General features: G+C 42.4%; 1 protein-coding gene across 1 annotated transcript in view; it reads left to right on the forward strand.

The window, feature by feature from the left end:
- Window positions 1-19,574, forward strand: part of Cfap44 (cilia and flagella associated protein 44) — an 80,256-nt gene that overhangs the window by 42,481 nt on the left and 18,201 nt on the right. The window contains exons 23-28 of the mRNA XM_032900232.1: window positions 854-1,050; window positions 3,998-4,172; window positions 6,911-7,088; window positions 9,219-9,731; window positions 12,931-13,134; window positions 16,962-17,154. Coding sequence (XP_032756123.1) covers window positions 854-1,050; window positions 3,998-4,172; window positions 6,911-7,088; window positions 9,219-9,731; window positions 12,931-13,134; window positions 16,962-17,154 — 1,460 coding nt within the window. The remainder of the gene's footprint in view (window positions 1-853; window positions 1,051-3,997; window positions 4,173-6,910; window positions 7,089-9,218; window positions 9,732-12,930; window positions 13,135-16,961; window positions 17,155-19,574) is intronic.

Here is a 19,574-nt window from a genome sequence, read left to right on the forward strand (position 1 = left end):
TGGTTTTTTTTTTTTTTGTACTTTTTTTTTTTTTTTTTTTTTTTTTTTTTTGCATCTAGCTTCTCTCATTCACATATGTCTAAGATTGTGTATAATGATCATGCAGCTGTCTTTCTTCTTCTTATAGATTTATTTTATTTTTAAGTGTGTGTGTGTGTGTGTGTGTGTGTGTGTGTGTGTGTGTGTCCATGGAGACCAGAAGAAGAGGGCACTGGATCCCAGGAAGTTGTTAGTTATGAGAGTTGCTAAGTGTTCAGGTCCAGTTCTTGCAAGTATTCTTAGCCTCTGAGTCATTAACACATGTTTATGAACACATGCACACACATGACAGTCACACAGACCACAGAGTTTAAGAAACTGTGTTTAAATATCCCAGTGAAGTAAAGTTCCTTAAGTCTTTGGTGAGTAAGTGTTCATTTTTTTTTCCTTCCTTTTAGCTTAGGAATCCTGTACTTATACACAGATATTTACATTTTATATAATTTATGTATTTTCATTCATCCTTACACAATGCATATGACTCATGGTCAACAGTGCATAGAGCAGTAGATAACACATATTCAGAGTTTGTTATGATTTGTTTTCCATTAAACTGGAGCCCAACTATAAGTTGTCCCTTAGCACATATTAGCAAAATTTGGTGGTATATTGACTAATAATGGAATGTTTACTGGTTTCACTAGAATTAATTTTTTATTACTTTTCAATCAAGTGCAACCCAACTTTCATAGCACTCCGATGGCAAAGGATGGTTAAATTTTGAGCAGTGCATAAACATATTGGCATAATGTGATCACTGCAAAATGATCAAAATATCAACTATTGCAAATACCTATTCTATTTTTTTTTTCAGATTTCGTGAACCATTGGAAAGTGACACCGTTGTGGTTTACGCCATCCAGAGTGACCACCAGATAGCCTCCTATAGGCTGGTGAAGCCCTCTAAGTATTCCAAGTTAAAACGTCCAAGTCAGACTGACAGAAGACCTAGTAAAATGGAGAGGTTCGAAAAGGAAGGGCCTGGCAAGAGGGAGAGCCAAAGAGATACAGGTGGGCGTCCGGACGACAGGAGGCTTTAAGTCCATATCAGTACGGTTTCCCAACAGACTTGACTTTTCATAGAACAGGACTTAGACCCTGCTCTGGTGTCTGGAGCTCAATTTGTCTTTCCCCTTCCATGATCTTCCTCCTTGGAATAGGTTATCTTGCAAGTCAGAGCTGTGTGGTGATGCTAAGACTAGATGCAGGTGCACTCCCCCAAATGCACTGCACCTGTTTTCTTATCGGATTGCTGCTAAATCAAACCCACAGTGGCCGTGTTACTCAGACCGAGGATGAGAACATAGGATGGTGTAGCTTTCCTACCTCCCATATCCAAATAGCCTCTGATGTAGAGTATCCCCCAGGTTCTGTTCCTTTCCATATTCCTGGTTCTCTCCCTGAAGCACATAAAGCTAAAACACTGCATTTCCAACTGTTTTCCAAAAACATATAAACAGAATGCAGGTGTGAAGATGGTGCCTAACCTCTTCCCTCAGTCCCCAGCCCGCCCCCAGCCCCAGCCCGGCAGCCTGTTTCCTCCAGAAGGCTAGCCAAAGGAAGACAAGTTCTGGGGAGGAAAATGTGACGATCATCTGTCGCAGACTGACTCAATTCACAGAACATGATCACCTCCAGTTGCATCTTTTTTTTTTTTTTTTTTTTTTGCAAACAGAATAATTTCATTCTTCTTTATAGCTGGATAAAATTCAGTTGTGTATTTATAGCACGTTTTGTTTTGATCTCTACTTTTGTGAGCTCTGGCTAGCCTCAAACTCACTAGGAGCTGAGGCTGGCCTTCAACATCTGATCCTTCTGCCTCTCCCTCCCAAGGGCTGTGATTATAGACGTGCCCATCACACCTGGCCTATCATTCATTTTAATGTATGTCTAAATGTATATCTTTGTATACACGGACCATGAGGAGTCACTCCTCAACAGACACCTGATCACTGGTAAAACCAATTGCTTTAAAACTGTAGTTCCTATGTGAGGTGCTTCTGATTAATTTTTACACTTTTCCTTTTGTTCTTGAGAATTTCATAAAAGAATATAATAAAATATGATCCCTCACCCAATCATGTGGTTTTTTTTTTAAAAGACCTACTAAGTGCAATTAGTGTTGCCCATATATATTTGGATGTGGGGCCATTCACTAGTGCACAGGAATCCTACAGTGGCCTTTTCAGAAAGGGTCTTGTTGTTGTTGTTGTTGATTTTTTAAGTGGCCACAGCCTGTTTCTCTTGGCCCGAGAAGTGTCAGTTCAAACTCTATGTCAAATGCCCACTCACTCAACCTCATCCTAACGCAGCTTTGCAAACACACTCTCCGGCCGCCGCAGTCTTCCCCTGCTCCCACATTATTTAAGCCACTTCGTAAGGAGCTAACATTAGTTTTATTTTGCCAACTTCCTTCATATTTGACTATGAAGTTTACTCAGTCTATGCCCTGCCATAACATTTACCCTTTATAAAAATTAAAATCAAAGGATTTCTTTTTTTTTTTCTTTTTTCTTTTTTTTGGAGCTGGGGACCGAACCCAGGGCCTTGCGCTTGCTAGGTAAGAGCTCTACCACTGAGCTAAATCCCCAACCCCCAAAATCAAAGGATTTCTTATCGCAGTTCGCATTTTTAAATCTCTTACTTTCCGACACTGTATAATTGCAACATTGCCCTTTCTCTTTCCTCTCTTAAACCCCGCACACACACACACCTCCTGTCTGCGTTCAAACTCATGACCTCATCTTTCCATTGTTCATACACATATGTACACACGTACATAAGTACAAGCTTCTCGGTTGTCTAATATTCCTTACATGTATGCCTCTGGGAATGACCATTTGGTATCGATAGCCAGTTGCTGTGCTCCTCCCTGTTTTTTTTTTTTTAAGATTTATTTATTTTATGTATGTATGTACACTTCAGACACACCAGCAGAGGACATCAGATCCCATTACAGATGGTTGTGAGCCACCATGTGGTTGCTGGGAATTGAACTCAGGACCTCTGGAAGAGCAGTCAGTGCTCTTAACCGCTGAGCCATCTCTCCAGCCCCCAACTATCCATTCTTAGTTGCCTCTCATTCTTGATGAAACTGGGGACGTGTGGCCTTTCCCCCATCCACCTTGGAATGTCCATTGTCCTTGTTCAGCCCAGTCATGTTGGTGAAACTTCACGGCTGTAGCTGCTGACACTCGTAGGAGAAACGGTCTCACAGTGGACTCCCTGATCCTCTGCGTCTCTGTTGTTCTTTGGCAGTGCTCCCTGAGCCTCAGGGACGGGGGCTGGACCATTATTTTGCCAACTTTTTAAATAGAAAATGATTAGCAGCAATAATTGTGCCTGGTTGTGCCGATTTTTTTTTTTGGTTCTTTTTTTCGGAGCTGGGGACCGAACCCAGGGCCTTGCGCTTCCTAGGCAAGCGCTCTACCACTGAGCTAAATCCCCAACCCCGTGCCTGCGATTTCTATTCTGACTTTGCACTCTAGAAATAGTAGACAACTTAATGAGTGTTCAACTTACTTTTCTGTAACTCTGAAATGGCGTGTAAGCGTACCCGCCCAGCCATTCTATTTTCCATGGTCAGTACAATGTTTTAAAACTTGCCTGAGATACTCAGTATCTTATTGTAAAGTAGGCTTTGAGTGTTGGGTAGGCTAATGTAGATATTCTGAGCACGGTATGCTCAGCTATGATTTTATTCTACGGGCTGGATATCATAAATAAAATTTAAAATCAGTCACTTTCAGTTTAGAGTGGGTTTATCAGGATGTGACCCGGGATCAAAGGTCAAAGAACATCTGTGGTTCGGGGGTTGAATTCATGGTAGTTCCATATTTTATCTGTGTGTGTGTGTGTGTGTGTGTGTGTGTGTGTGTGTGTGTGTGTATAGGTTGAAATCAGAACTTGAGAGTTACTTTTCTGTCTTGGAAGTATTAAAAAGTAATTCTTTGTACAGGTGGAAGTCTGAGCCTACAAGAAGAAGTAGTATTGGAAAAAGGGAAGAAAGCTCGGCCTAGAACTTTAAGTGAAATTATGGTAGAAAACCAAATCGAGAAAACAAGGAAACTCGTACAACAAGCCGAACGGGCTCAGCTCAAGATCCTGCAGCGCAAAAGGGAATGGGAGGAGCTGTGAGTCACGTGCGGCTTATATTCTTACACTCTCAATTTGTGACCCCCACATTTAACTTCACAAATGCTGTGTTTGTTTGACATGGTTGGTACTTAAATGAAGACGTTAAAAAAGAACAGAAAAAAAGAACAGAGAAGCGCTTGGCTCAGGAACACTGTATGAGACCTGGCTGCAGCAATAGTTCAGTTTCTGTGTGAAACCCTTCTGTCTTTTTTTCCTATTCTTTTTCTATTCTACTCTTTTCATCTTGCTGACCTCACTTTGCATTAAAGATTGATTCTGCATTACTAATCCTTTTGCCTTTTATTACTTATTTTTCATTTTATTGTCTGGAACATACTCTATTATGGTGGCTGAAAATAATGAGACGAGATATTCTTGTTTATCTCTGGCGTTAGGGAGAATCACTCACTGCATCCTTTTAGGATTTTACACTTTTTTTTATGAAGTTGAATAAATTCTCTTTTATTCCTAACTTTTTTATTCACTCATTTATCAGCAATAACGGGTTGTTATCAAAGCAATGTGGATTTCACGAAAGCGGTTGAGAGCTGTTTACTCCTGTCCCACGACCTGAAGGTGCTCGCATAGGCTTGCCGTTGTGTCTTTGTACGCTCGGTGGAAGTCATGAGTAAAACCACCCGATTTTGTAGTGTTCCTGAAAGATGACTTCAAATACAAATTCAAACCGTTTATTATGATAGCACTTTTCAGATTTCACTTTTTCTCTTGGGTCAATTTTTGAATTTTTTGTCTTTAAGGAATTCATGGATATTTTTTAACCTAGATTGTCGCTGTGGGGTGGCTTTTTTGGTTTTGTTTCCGTCACTTGCCTTTAGTTGTGGGGAGTTACTAATTATTACCTTATTTTTCTTGGCCATTCTAGCTTATCATTTACCAATCTTATTAACGTTTTCAGAAACCTAACTTTTGCTCAAAAGTATTAAAATAATTGCCTACTCCTGCACTTCTGATTTTAAAAATGAGTTCCTTTCTTGTCTTGATTAATTAGGTGTTTCTGTCTCCTTACAATGTACAGTGCATTAGCTTTGATTCCACACCTTTCTTTTCTAGTATAAACCCATAAACTATAAATTTTCTTCTAAGCATGAACTTAACCATGTTTCATAAATTTCATATATGCCAATTGTCACTCAGTACAAAACAAAATTCCAGTGAGTCTTAAGATTTCTTGTCTCACATATGTTTCATTTATATGTTTGCTGCTTGATTTTTAAATGTTTAAGATTTAAAAATTAGCTTTTTGGTCAGATTCCTTATTTCATTTCTTATTATCATAGAGAGCAATTACGTTAGGTCTGCCGAAATCTAGGCTATGGTGCTCCATTCTGTCTGGAAGTTCATCGTGTACTTGACTGTGCATTACCGGGTACAGTCCTCTGTGAGGGTAGACTGGGGCAAGGTGGTTGATACTGTGGTTCAGGTCTCCTAGGGAAGGGTTGCTCTTAGCCGGTAGTCAATAGTCATTGAGCTGGTGAACAGTTACTCCCAGATGTGCCTAACTGTCCGCAGTATTCAGCAGCCCCCTGGTTTGTATGTTTCTAATGACCCATCCTATTTCTCGTTACATGTGTTTTGATTAGTACTCATCCACGTCATTGAAGACAACCCCATAGATTTCTAACCGTGTTATCTCTTCTAGCTCCATATTCTTTCTGTGAAAGGCCTAGCTACTGTTTCTCTGCCTCCTCAACGGGTGAGATCATTGGGTTATTTTCCGGTCAGTAAGACTCTGAGCCTACTTACTCTGTACCCTAGTAATCTCCGCCAAACAGGAAACCAGGAACCAGAATGACTTCCTTTTAATTCCCTGAGGAGTTGGTTTCCTATTACCCATATTCAATGTCTCGTGACGATGCTAACATGTCTGAGTGTAACTGTTTCTTATATTTTCGGTTCAGGTTTCTAGTTGCCTACATCATGAGGACAGTTTATGGTGTAGGCCCCGTTTCTCTGTTATCCACTCCTCCTCTTCCTTTTTACCCCCTGTGAACATTCTCCCCTTCAAAAACATAGTCCTTCCTTTTGGTGCAGATCTACATGTGTGAATAATCATCGAGGAATACACGATTCCACGGGCTTCCTCTGCTAGGTCACAGTCTGTGTCCCCGGAGGGCTTTTCTCTGAAAGGAAAGAAAGCTCTGACTGCAGACCAGAAGCACACGCTCACTCCAGCTGGCAGACTTCATGTTCATTGTGGTCGGTTGGAAATTCCCAATTAAAGACCTCATAAGGGATACCCAAAGATACCTTAGAGCACCCTAAGCCAGGCGTCCTGTTTCTTTAGACATCAATTCCTGAGATTTGTCTTGGTATGAAGCTACCACTGACTTGTCTGTGTGGAGATGGGAAAGCAGATGCATCCATTGACAGCCTGTCACTGAAGGTTACCAAATACATCCAGGGTTCCATTTCACTCTACGCCTGCGCTCTTGAGGCTCTAATGAGAAGATATTTCCTAGCTGCCTCCTGGGGCATTCCAGGTCACAGCTTTTTCTAGTCTTCTTTATTGGTGAATATAATTTCATCTTTTTTCCCCGAACTGTATAACTGGCTTCCTAATAGTTTTTCATCCTATCCTCAGCTTCTCTGGTGATTCAGCATTGCTTTGTGTACCTCTCAAAAGTTGTTCCCATGGAGTTCTGGTTGGAGGTGACAAGTGTGCCTCTTGAGTCTGTTGTCACGTTCATGTCTATGCTATCTGCTTCTCTGATAGTTACAAGAGCAAACCTGATGATGACTATGAGGATCCCAGAGATGTCCAGGCCATCAAAGAAGCCCAGACATTCATGGGAGATTTCAATCTGAAGACAGCCGCGGACTACAAAATTCCCGAGCACATGAGAATCAACGCGGCCAAGAAGGAGGAGGAACTGGGGCTCCTTGACACGATGGTACTTAACACCCAGACTCCGTGACCATGAAAAGCATCCTGTTGTTAAGTCGAGTCTTCATGACCTCCCGACCTCCCGTTTGTCTCTCTGACCCACACATGCATAGACACAGAAATTTGGAGCTGAAGGCGACTTTTGTAGGAGTCTAGAATATGTCCTTCCCCTTTTATAAGTGATGAGACTGGGACCCAGAGAGGGCAAGAGATTTGTCTATGCGTGTTATCAGCTCCTAGCGCAGAACCGCCCCTCGGGTTAATTATATGGCTCCGTGCCATCTTATGGGAAAAGTCCTGTACTGTTTCATGAACATGGAACTTCTGAATTGCAATGGAACCCTTGGTAGATTTTTTTTTCTCCCTGCCACACACCACTAAATGGTTGGGATGAATGTCATCGTTTAATCTTTTCTTTATAGAACTTTCATCTTTTGTCAGAAATGAAATACCAACCAACCAACCAACCAACCAACCAACCAACCAACCAACCAACCAACACATTCGTCTCTGAGTTTTCTAAACTGTTACCGATCATTCTCAACTCTAAGCCTCATTTGTCTTATTAAATGGCTTTTTTTCCTTCCTTGTCTATTCCTGCATTTCTGACCAATGCTAATTCCTTGGGCGCCCTTTAAATTGTTAGGGGATTGCTTTATTTACACTTAGAGGCTCAGAAAGCATAAGGCTACTTTGTTCAAAAGGAGCATTAACTACTTGGATACGTAGTGTGGTTGTATAGACTACACAGTTGTATTGCATTGACAAGGGTCAGTGTCAGTTCTATATCCTGTAGGTAGTATGTTCTGAGAAGTGGAAAAAGTATCCTGAAGAAGATATGTCCTTTTCTTTTTTGCAAAAGGTATTATTTATGCTGGTGTTATAAATGTCTTGGCATGCTAGCTAATATTCATAAATGAAGGATCAATGACCATGACTTTATTCTTCTGGTCACAATCAATATTTCAGATGTCTTACTAGTGACCATTTAGATTATAGATTACTTTTCTAGTTATTTTCCCCCAAGGTAAGTTTAATTTACCCATTATATTTCTTTAGTATTACTTATTTCTTATTCACAGACACATATTCTTGTGAATATTTTGCTTGTTTGTTTAACGTGTGAGAATGTTTTACCTGCATGTATGGATGTGCCCCTATGTGCATGCATGGTGTTGCCCACAGAAGCCAGAAGAGGGCATCGGATCCTCTGAAACTGGAGTTATAAATGGCTGTGAGCTGCCATGTGGGTGCTGGGAATCAAACTTGGATCCTCTGTAAGAGCCACTAGGTGGTTCCACACATACCCAGTGCTGACTTTTCATTTTAATTCTTTAAAGACTCATCCTCAAGTAGGTAAACACATTGATCATGTTTCAGTAAATATATAGGTCAGTTTTAGAAGACTACTTGACAAAGTACATTTGGTCTTTTTTAAAAAACCAAAAACCAACACTATTTCATGTGGAGTGATGCTCGGTCTGTTCGCAGCCTCATTGTACAGAGAGGTGTTGTGCTCTTAGGCACTGGGAGATGCTTCTAGGACAAAGTATATAATGAGCAAGTCATGGGCGTATGCAGTGCCTCGGAGCAGATGTGCTTTGGCTCAAATAAGTAGAGAAGAGAAAACCCGCAGAAAGATGTCATGGTGTGCTCTGTGATACTGATGTTCGGGATGACCACAAAGGTGTAAACAGTAAACAGTGGCAAAAGTACAGAAGGAGAATGGGATGACTTATAGTTAGGTCCGATGTGGGCAGGCAAAGGTGAATCTTAAAACAAACAAACAAACAAACCCCAAATTTCCATCTAGGAAAAGAGCTAGTTAATGCCCAGAGTGACCAGCTAAGCACCTGACAGACTTCCATGAAGAGGATGAAGGACAGGAAACCCAACCTTGAGAACAAGCAGAAAGGTCCAATGGGAGAAAGAGAAAGGGGTCAGGTCCAGGCTTGCCTCCAGTCCTAATGGGCGGCACCTGAAAGCCAGAGGGAAGCATAACAGAGTGCTTCGAATGGAGATGCTCGCTTTCCCCTAGCCTTGCTAGTCCAGAGATAAAGGGTGAATGTCCGTTCCAGGGTGCCGTCTGTGAGAAGGTTGTGATGTCGCTTCCCACCCTCTCTCTCCCTTGTTCCAGGCCCACGGAAAGAAGCGGGACATGAACAAGTGCATACTTTCCCTTCGAGATCTCAAGTTGGCCGTCATCGAGGAGATCCAGTGCCTGGTACAAGAACTGAAGACCATTCAGTCTTCCATCCCCCCGGCCAAGCACATGACCATCCCCCAAGTCCCGCAGATATATCCAGAAGAAGTTCCAGAAAGGAGATTTCAGTACGACGAGGAAACACTCTTGAGATTTAAGAGGAAGCAGCAGAAGCAGCGGCAGGATGACAAGAGCAGCAACAGCAGCAAGCAGTCAGGATCTGGGGCCTCAACTGGGGGAGGGCTAGGGTTCCTCAAACTGTCCTCTGGCAAGGAAGGAGACCTGACAACGAGAGACTCCCTGTCTCGGTCGTCCAAGGCATTTGCTTTCCTGGAGCTTCCAAAGGCAACCGAGTTTGAGAAGGCGGAGCCAAGCGACGTGGAGTTGGAGATTATGAAGAGAGATGAGGTTAAACATTTGTACATGCAACAATTTTTGTGCAACAGGGTAAGAGGCAAAGCCGCCCCTTTATGGAAAGCTGAAAGAATGAATAGTGGTCGATTTCAAATTTCTCTGCATTAACCTTTCCCCCAAATGCTGACCTGCTCAGTATTCACTGATTCTCCCCCTCAGTAGTTCCCTAACTAATCTTTGGGCTTTCTGTAGGATGTTGGAGCTCTGTATCCATTTTTTTTCTACAGGGAAACACATCAGAAGACACTTGCAACTCAACGAAGTCATGGTAAAGGGAACCAGAGGGACAGCCTTGAGACAATAAATAGGATGTACTTAAAATGGAAGCCTCTGCTTTTCACACTGTCTCTCTGTCTCTGTATCTCTGTCTTTCTGTCTCTTTAGTCTCATTTTGTAGCTCAGGTTGGCCTAAAATTCACTATGTAGCCTGAACTGGCCTCCTCAAAGTTCAGGATTGCAGGTGTGAACACGCTGGCCCATCCACTCTCCGTTCTTTAGTGTATAGGTGGCTCCAGTAGGAGGAAGTATTTGTGGTGGTGACTGGATTCAGTTCTACTCTATAACTGGAGTGACAGGTGCTGTTATTTCCAGGGAAACAAGGAGCTCCTTCCTCAGCTCCACCCTGCAAAAGTAACTCCCCAGCCGTCTCCATCATCGCCCTACTCCACCCAGACCTGTTCTCCTACTAGTCCTGCCTCCTTAGCTCTCTTTTTTACCACCATTTCATAACGGGAGCTTTTTACCGATTCCTTGTCATTGCAATGACTACCTTTCAGAGCTGGGACCATTCAAAGCAGAGACCAGTCCAAGTCCTCTCTGGCATCACCCACACCCACCCTCTCCTTGTTTCTGGACTCCCTTGCCCCTGCGGGCAGCACCTTGTGTCTTACACTTGTCTTGTTGATGTCTCATGTGTGTTAGCCTTGTCTTACCAGGTAGAGTTTACCGTCCTTCAGATAAGGGCCATGTCGCTTCACAGGTCTCTTCTGTTTCCCTCATATTGTCTAGACATGAGACACATAGTAGATGTTCATTCACAAGCTTTGCTATAATCACATTAATTTATTGATTTTATCAATTTAACAAACATCTGTTGGCTATGCCACATGCAGGGATTTAATAGCACGGAATACAGCAGTGCTCAAGAAAAACACTCACTACCCTCACAAAGCTAGCAAGCTGTCAGCTACAGGAGTCAACAGAACAGGGATAGCCCATACAGACCTGCAGACTCCTGTGGGCTGGTTTCACAATGGCTTTTTGAAAAAGAAAATGCCCTCCTGCCTACAGAGAAATTAGGAATAATTCGGCCTCATTGAATACACATAAAGGAAGCCCAAATATGCACTCTCTAGCCATACTTACTTAAAAGCTTGGGTCTTTTCCTTGGGTTGATTTCTGAATTTTTAGCACTCTAAAATTCTCTAGCAATTTGACCACCACAAACCCACAGACATCTTTCTGTCCATTATTCTCTATCAGGGGGTGTCACACGCACCAAGCTTTTGACAGTCAAGAATTGCTGTGACGTAGAATCCAACAAATTACATTCAATGGTTTTCTGCTCCCCACTGCACAAGTTTCCTTGAGGTCATCAATAGTCATGGTTCCCTCTTAGGCTTTTCATCAACGCTGCCATGAGTAGGTAGAGCTGTGCCCAATCAGAGTACACATGAGGATATACAGCTCCTTGGCCATAGTGGAATAAGGTCCAGACCAGGAGTCAGGACTTGGATTGTGGAGGTGGGATTTCTGTTTCCCCTTTCTATTAAGGTAGCCTTGATTACAGGGCAATCACCTTTAACCTCATTTCTTCATTTCAAAAATGTGATAATTAAATAGTTTTTTGTGACTCTATTATTTTATTTGCCTATGTAAAACATTTTTCATTCTTTTTAAATTTTTATTCCCTTCTCATACATTACATTCTCACCAGTTTCCCCTCTCTTCACTCCTCTCAGCATTCCTCCATCCCTTCTTCCCCAGATCAACTCCTCTTCTGTTTCCCTTCAAAAGAACAAATATTATCCTCCCAGGGATACCCACCAAACATTGCCTAACAAGATACAATGGGACTGGGCACAAACTCTCCTATCATTGCTGGATGAGGCAACCCAGTAGGAAGAAAAGGGTCCTAAGTACAGGCAAAAGAGTCAGAGCCACCGTCTACTCCCACTGTTGGGAGTCCCACAAGAACACCAACTCTACAACCATGAGGTATATGCAAAGGCTCTTGCTCAGACCCATACTGGGTCAATGTTTGTCACTACTGTTTCTGTGAGCTCCCATGAGCCCTGCTTTGTTGATTCTGTGGGCTGTGTTCTCATGGTATACTTGACCCCTTTGGCTCCTAAAGTCTCACCCCATCCCCCACTTACCACCCCTGATCCTGCCTTCTTCAGGGTTCCCTTGTGTTTTGGTTAGGGTTTCCATTGCTGTGAAGAGACACCATGACCAAGGCAACTCTTATAAAGGAAAACATTTAATTGGGGCTGGCTTACGGTTTCATACGTTTAGTCCATTATCCTTATGATAGGAGTATGGCAGCCTACAGGCCGACATAGTGCTGCAGAAGGATCTGAGAGGCTACATCTTGATCTGTAGGCAACTCTAATTCCACACTGGATGGAGCTTGAGCATAGAGACCTAAACTCCCATTCCCACATCCTCCAACAAGGCCACACTCCTAGTAGTGCCACTCCCCATGGGCCAGGCATTCAAACACATGAGTCTATGGGGACCAAACCTATTCAAACCACCACACCCTGGCTCTGCCTAGCGGCTGTGGGTCTCTCCATCTGTTCCCATTGTTCATCTATTGCTGGATGATACCCCTCTGATGACAACTGGGCTAGGCACCTGTCTACATTTTCAATTCTTTTAAATAAAGGAGTTAAGAGTAATGTTTATTTAGACTTACTGTGAAAAAGCTTTAAAAGTCGGTTAGATTATATATATACATATATATATATATATGTATATATGAGATGTCACTGAACAATGTCTTAGTCAATAGTGATAAAGTAACTTTAAGGACTGTATTATAGAATTTCCATCACTAAACTATGCAAATTTAGCGCCACTAATAAGTGAGTTTATTTGAACACATAATTATATCTCTACTCAAAATATATGATGAGAAATATTTTAGATATAGTAATACTGTTGGAGAGTTTGAAAAAGAACATTTTCTTTTTAACTTCCATATCCTCGAATCTCTCTTCTACCTCAGATCAAAGAGCTGACTGTCACTTTCGATGCAGAACTTCATCTTCTAAGACATCAGAAACTGAAGCTGGACACTCAGATGAAATTATCTGACCTACACCACGTCACGCTATTTCAAGAAATGCTTCTCCTCAAGAATTTTGAGAAACAGGAAAATATTCTTCAAGAGCGAGTTAACTCCTTAGACCGAGAGGAGCAAGACATGCAAGTAAGGACAGCTGGGTCCCGGCTGGCTGCTCTCCTTAGGTCAGGGAAGATCAATTTGATTCCCCAGAACCAATGGAAAGAGCTCGGCACGACAGCCCATGTCTGCAATCCACATCCAGGAGGCAGAAAATGGAGGGTCTGCGGCACTTACTGGTCAGCCAGTGTAGCCAAGCTGGAAGCTTCAGGTTCAGTTGAGACATGGTGTCTCAGGGAAACAAGACAGAGAAGGCCAGCAAGGTAGCTCAGTGAATAAAGGTTCTTGCCAACAAGACTGATGACCTGAGTTCAGCTCTTCAGTCCATTCACTAGACCAGTGGTTCTCAACCTTCCCAATGCTGCAATCCTTTGATAACAGTTCCTCATGTTGTGGTGACCTCCCAACTATAAAATTATTTTTGCTGCTACTTCATAACTATAATTTTGCCACTGTTAGGAATTGTATTGGAAATATTTTTGGAGATAGAGGTGACCCACAGGTTGAGAACCACTGTAGTAGATGGAGCAAGACAACTCTCAAAACTTGTCTTCTTGACCATGCATGCCATACACACACACACACACACACACACACACACACACACACACACACACACACACACACACACACGTGAGGGACATTTAAAATTAATAAAGTAGAAAATGATTAAGGAAGACACAATAGGGGTTGGGGATTTAACTCAGTGATAGAGCACTTGCCTAGCAAGCGCAAGGCCCTGGGTTCCGTCCCCAGCTCCAAAAAAAAAAAAAAAAAAAAAAAAAAAGGAAGACACAATATTGATCTCTGACTTCTGCATATTTGTGAACACATGTACCCCTGCAGACATATGAACATAAACTCACACAAAATCTAGGAACTACCTATGAGAAAAAACCGTATCTGTCTTTCTATTACTAGCTTAATTTGGTTAATGTAATTATCTCCTGTTGCAACCATTCTTCCGCAAATGATACAGTTTTGTAAGAACATTTCTATTTGTTGACAATTTCACATACTCATATAACAATGTATCTTTACCATTTCCACCCATCAGCTCCTTCCTTCCAGTCCCCAGCCCCTCCCAACTTCTTCCTCTCCCTCTTCCCCCATCTCCCCCTCCTCCCCCTCATCCCGTCAGAGAATGGACAGCCTACCAATAACCACACCCAAAGAAAAATTACTCTGTCTCCCTCAGCATCCTTCCATTTCACATAATTTCTTTCCTAGAATGTCCCTAGAATTGGGACATCATAGGCACATCCTCATTCAAGATAGAATGTTGACTGCTTTGATTTAGCCCAGGTCTTATGCAAGTAACCATAGCTGCTGTGAAGCCATGACTGTAATGACCATGCCATGTCTAACAGACAGCATTTCACAGCACTCCTCTGATGTTCTGAGTCTTATAGTCCTTATCCTCTCTTCTGTGTTATCTCCTAAACCTTGGGGCAGGAGTGGTATAGATGTCCCATTTAGGTCCTCAACTATCACCCATTCTTAGACTTTTGATCAGTTATAAGTCTCTGCATTAACAGCTGCCCACCTCAAAAGTGAGCTTCCCTCTGACCAAGGTAGAGAACAGATTATATTCTATGAATACAATTGTAGATCTTTAGAAGTCAATTTGACAATTTGCCCATTTAGTGAAACAACAGTAATAGGGTCCTCTTAGGGTCCATACTCACCCCAGTTTTTGCCCAGGTTCATAATGCCCAGGATGAATTCTTTCCTGTGGAACAGACCTCAACTCTGATCAGAAAGCAGGAAGACACACATGTAGTGTCATTTCAGTATTGCACAGCTGGCACATACGGCCTCGAAGGATGATATTATAACATGCTATTATAGCATGTTGAGTAAGGCTGTCGATGATCTGTTTCTCCCAGTGGCTGGCAAAACCCCTCCAGCACTTGAAAAAGTGAGGAACAGAGAAGAAGTTTGGAGGTCAGTCGCGGCTTGGTTTTATACAACCAAAGTTTGTGGTGTCTTTGGCAATAGGGTCCTACCATATGCTTAAAGGGCCAGCTAAAAGTAACAGCAGTGGCCTGTTTTGTTTTGGGACTCTCTGGGGCCTTCCTGCCCAATAACTCACAGGGATGTCCCATATCTGGCATGGGTGTTCAGGCCTTAGGTTGATGGTCTGATCTATTTGGTGTCAACTTTTGGGCAAGGTGAAAGATAAGAACTTAATTTCATTTTTATGCATGTTGATATATATACATGTGTGTGTGTGTGTGTGTGTGTGTGTGTGTGTGTGTGTGTGTGTGTCCAGCACCATTTGCTGCTGCTGATTCTGGCATTTTTGTCAAAATAAGGTGGCTATAATTATGTGGCCTTGTATCTGGTCTTCTATTCTGTTCTATTGATCTGTGTGCCCAATTGTTTGGCAGTACTGAGCTGTGTTGTTGTTTCAGGTTTTTTGTTGTTGTTGTTGTTGTTGTTTTCTGTGACTCTAACTTGACACATGGCATGGTGATCCCTCCAGCAGAATTATTTTCGTGTACAATTGCTCTGGCTGTCAGGATATTTCCTACTTCCTGTGTTTTTTTTTAAAGATTTCTATTTCTGTGAAGGATGTCATTGGAGTTTTGTTTAGGATTGCATTGATCTGTAGATTGCTTTTGGGGAGTAAGAACAAGGACTGTTGTCTGCCTTTGAAGAGAAAGAAAGATCTGTCTGGGTGATACAGCCGGGAAGAGTTAGGGTCTACGAACATCAGAGTTTGTTAAATCCCTAGAAGATTATAATCACGATGGGTGGGAATACGGTAAAGAATACACAGCAATCCTCATACCTAACTGAGCAGCACACAAACAGAACAGGGTGAGGGCGTTGTAGGAAAATAGGCCCTCATATCATCTAAGAATCGCAAGTCTCAGGAAGTGAAACCCCGCCTACCAGGCTGGTCTGTGTTCTTTGGGTGTGGGTGGGGCAGGGGGCGGATAATAAAAGATCAAAAGAGGAAGAAAGAAGGTGTGAGAGGGTTAAAGTGGCACTGAGCATAAATGGGGGTGGGGGGCGGGGGAAGAAAGAGTAAAGGAGAGAGAGGAGTGGGCACAGAGTTGAATTACTGGCTACAGCCTCCTCTCCCTTGGCCTCCACTCCCTTCCGGGGCCTCCAGATGCCTGTCAGAGCCCTGGGTGTGCTGCTTGCTTTATTCTCAGGTGATTCTTCAGGGAGGGGTCAGGTTTGAAATGCGTCACTCTGCGCAGTCCTTTTTGAGGTTCATGTCTGGTCACAGATACTGCCCCGGTCAGTGGGCAGTCCTTCATGGCTTGAGTTGGAGATGTTGGTCAGACTCCTGGGATGGACGTTCAGAAATCCAGCTATGAATGCTGGCCCTGCGCCATGTTAGGTGCACTGCTTCAAACCCGTGACTGTGTTTCTCTGTAGGTGCCATCTTATCTGTCAGTAAAAATTCTAATCCGACTGGCTGGTGGTGGCACACACCGTTAGTCCCTGCACTAAGGAGGCAGAGACAGAACTCTGTGTGAGTTCAAGACCAGCCTGGTCTACCGAGCAAGTTTCAGGACACCCTGGGCTACACAGAGAAACCCTGACTCAAACAACAAACGATCAAACAAACAATCAAACCAAAATTCCAATTTGTTTAATTTGTTTTTTTTTTTTTTGACAAACGTGAACATTTCAAAGATATTGAACTTGAGTGATATTTTTAAGGAATGTAAATTTAATCAAATAAACAGTTCTAGAAACATCAGAAATAGATTTCTATTAAGAAGCTCAGAAATATCTGTTAGACTCTAGCTTTGCATTGAAACAGGCATTGCACTCTGCAGCCAGAATGTTAGACACGTTACATATGTTATGTTCTTCCCGCCCTCCCTTAGTGGAAAATAAACGAAACTCTTAAAGAGATGGAAGACAAAAAGAATGAAATCAACAAACTCCAGGAGCAGGAAAAGTCGCTCTACTCTGGCTTCCAGTCAGCCCTCGGAGAAAACAATAAATTTGCAAACTTCCTCATGAAGGTCCTGAAGAAGAAGATTAAGCGGTCGAAAAAGAAGGAAGTTGAAGAAGCCGGTTTGTGTTCCTCCCTCACTTGCTACGCCATTTCTTCTCATCAGCACTAAAGAGAGAAAAAACTGAGCTGTCTGTCTGTCTGTCTGGTGCAGTTCTCATGCACAGGCAATGTAGAAGTAGGGATTAAAGAGCAGGGGCTGTAATCTGATAGGGTGTGCTTGAAAAGCCGAGTGTGAGTTCACTTGTATGGTGAGTGCACGCGTGTGTGAGCATAGATGTGTGTACTAAAGTGTGCATGTGTGGTGCATGTATGTGTGCATGAGTGTGTACATGTGTGAGCATGCATATATGGGTAGTTGATGTGTGGTTTGTGATGGATACACGTTCATATATATATGTATATATGTATATATGTGTGTGTATGTCTGTATGTGTATGTATGCTTCTGTGTTTTATGTGTGTATGTGTGTATATGTGCCTATGGGTGTGTGTGTATATGTGTGGTATGAATTAATATGGGAGAGTCTAAATGAAGTGCCTGTCTTCAACTTTTGTACATGTTTAAGTACGATTGGTAAGCTTAGCCTGCTGTCTTGGTATTGAGTTCTGAGAGTTCCCTGTATTCTGGGACTAGTCCTTTGTATGCTGCGTGGTTCACAACTATTTTTTCCCATCTGTGAATTTGTACCCGCAGCATTTGTTGAGGAGGTTGTCTCGGTCCTTTGAAAGCTTTTGTTTGACCTTTTGAATCACAGTTGTCTGGGTCTATGTGCATGGATCTCGCTCTGGGTTTTCTATTTTGTTCTATTTTCTTTATTATTGTGGCTGCATAGTAAGTACTGAAACCAAGTAGATCAGTTCCTCCCACTCGAGTCTTCTTTCTCAAAATGGCTTTAGCTGTTCTAGCTCCTTAATATTTCCATATTTTAGAATAATGTTGTTTATATCTACAGAGAAATCTTGTTGGCCACTTTACCACATTTGTGTTAAACCTGTTTGTCAGTTTGGCTCTGCATGTCTTGGGGCAGACCTTACATGCTTGTCAATTAATCAGCACGCTATATTTCAACACGCAACTCATGCCCCTGTTTTGTTAGATTTATGCCTGTATAGTTTCCTGATTTGAGCGACTGTATGTGGGATCATACTTTTGCTCTTGGTGTTGTCCAGCTTATTGCTAGCAATAGTATCCAATAGTATCCATATTGCCTATTTTTTCCCTCTGTGCCTCAAACATCCAGGGTTACAGTGAGAAGGAGGGGAAGACTGAGGATCCTTGATTGTTTGCAGCTTTAGAGGGAAAGCTTCCAGTCTTGTCAGTGTCTTGTTACCCTCAGGAGTAGGTAAATGAGCTTCCTCCATTTTGTGAACTCTCATCATGAATGCATGTTGGATTCTGTCAGATGTTTTCCTGCAGTGGTTGATGGTATGTGGCTTCCCCTCCCCCAACCTTTTGCCAATTAACATGGCAGAGTTCATCCACTGATAATTAAACACGACTTCTCCCTTGAAATGAACCATCACTGGTAGAGTATAATATTATTTTATGTACTGCTGAGTTTTATTTGCAAAGCTTTTTAAGGAGGCCTTTGGCCTGCATTTGTATAGTATGCTCATGGTTGGTGCCCCTCAAGGGCTCTCATGTTTGAAGCTTCCTAGCATCAAGATACTTAGATGAGTGGGGTCAACAGTTCTCACCCCAGTTGGTTCATACAAAGATGAAATAGACTGTTATAACATAGCAAGATTACCTGCTCCTCGGGACTCTCTTGCTTCAGTCATGTAATCCCTTTCCCGTGTGCTTCCATTGTGACACCATCCACTGGAAGCCCTTCATCAGGAGCCAACGCATGGCATTGCTGGTCTTGGATATCTAACTTCCAAATGAATAAACTCTACAGCACACTTTTCTTTATACAGTGTTCAGCCTTAGGTGTTTTGTTATAACAATGGAATATGTGCTAATATAATATTCATGTGGGCCACTGATCAGTAGTTTACTCTCCCTCCCTCCCTTTTTCCCAATCTTCCTGTCACACCCTCTCTCCATCCCTCCTTTTTTCTTCCTTTTCTTCATCTCCTCTCTCTTTAACCTTTTCTCTCCATTTTCTCTTTGTCAAATTTAAATATGAGGCTAATGCCAGTCTCATACTGTGATTGGGGAAATCAGAGTTATTTCTCAGGGTTCTTAGTCTCATTAATAAAGATTAATAAAGGAATTTAGTTAAAGATTTAGAAGGGAATTTGTGGACAGTTTTTTTTTTTTTTTTGAAACAACAGGGCAAGAAAGCTCTAACTCTCAGCAGTTTCCAGAAGGAGGAGACCAGAATGGAAAAAAGCCTTATAGCTTTAAAGAAAGCAGGCATGTTCAGTACTGGAGGTCTGCATGCAGCCACACGGCAGACAACTGCATGCGGGAGGAGGACAGGAGAGAGAGAGAGAGAAAGAGAGAGAGAGAGAGAGACAGACACAGACACAGA

The sequence above is a fragment of the Rattus rattus genome, chromosome 4, assembly GCF_011064425.1.
Source record: "Rattus rattus isolate New Zealand chromosome 4, Rrattus_CSIRO_v1, whole genome shotgun sequence".
NCBI classification, from domain to species: domain Eukaryota; kingdom Metazoa; phylum Chordata; class Mammalia; order Rodentia; family Muridae; genus Rattus; species Rattus rattus.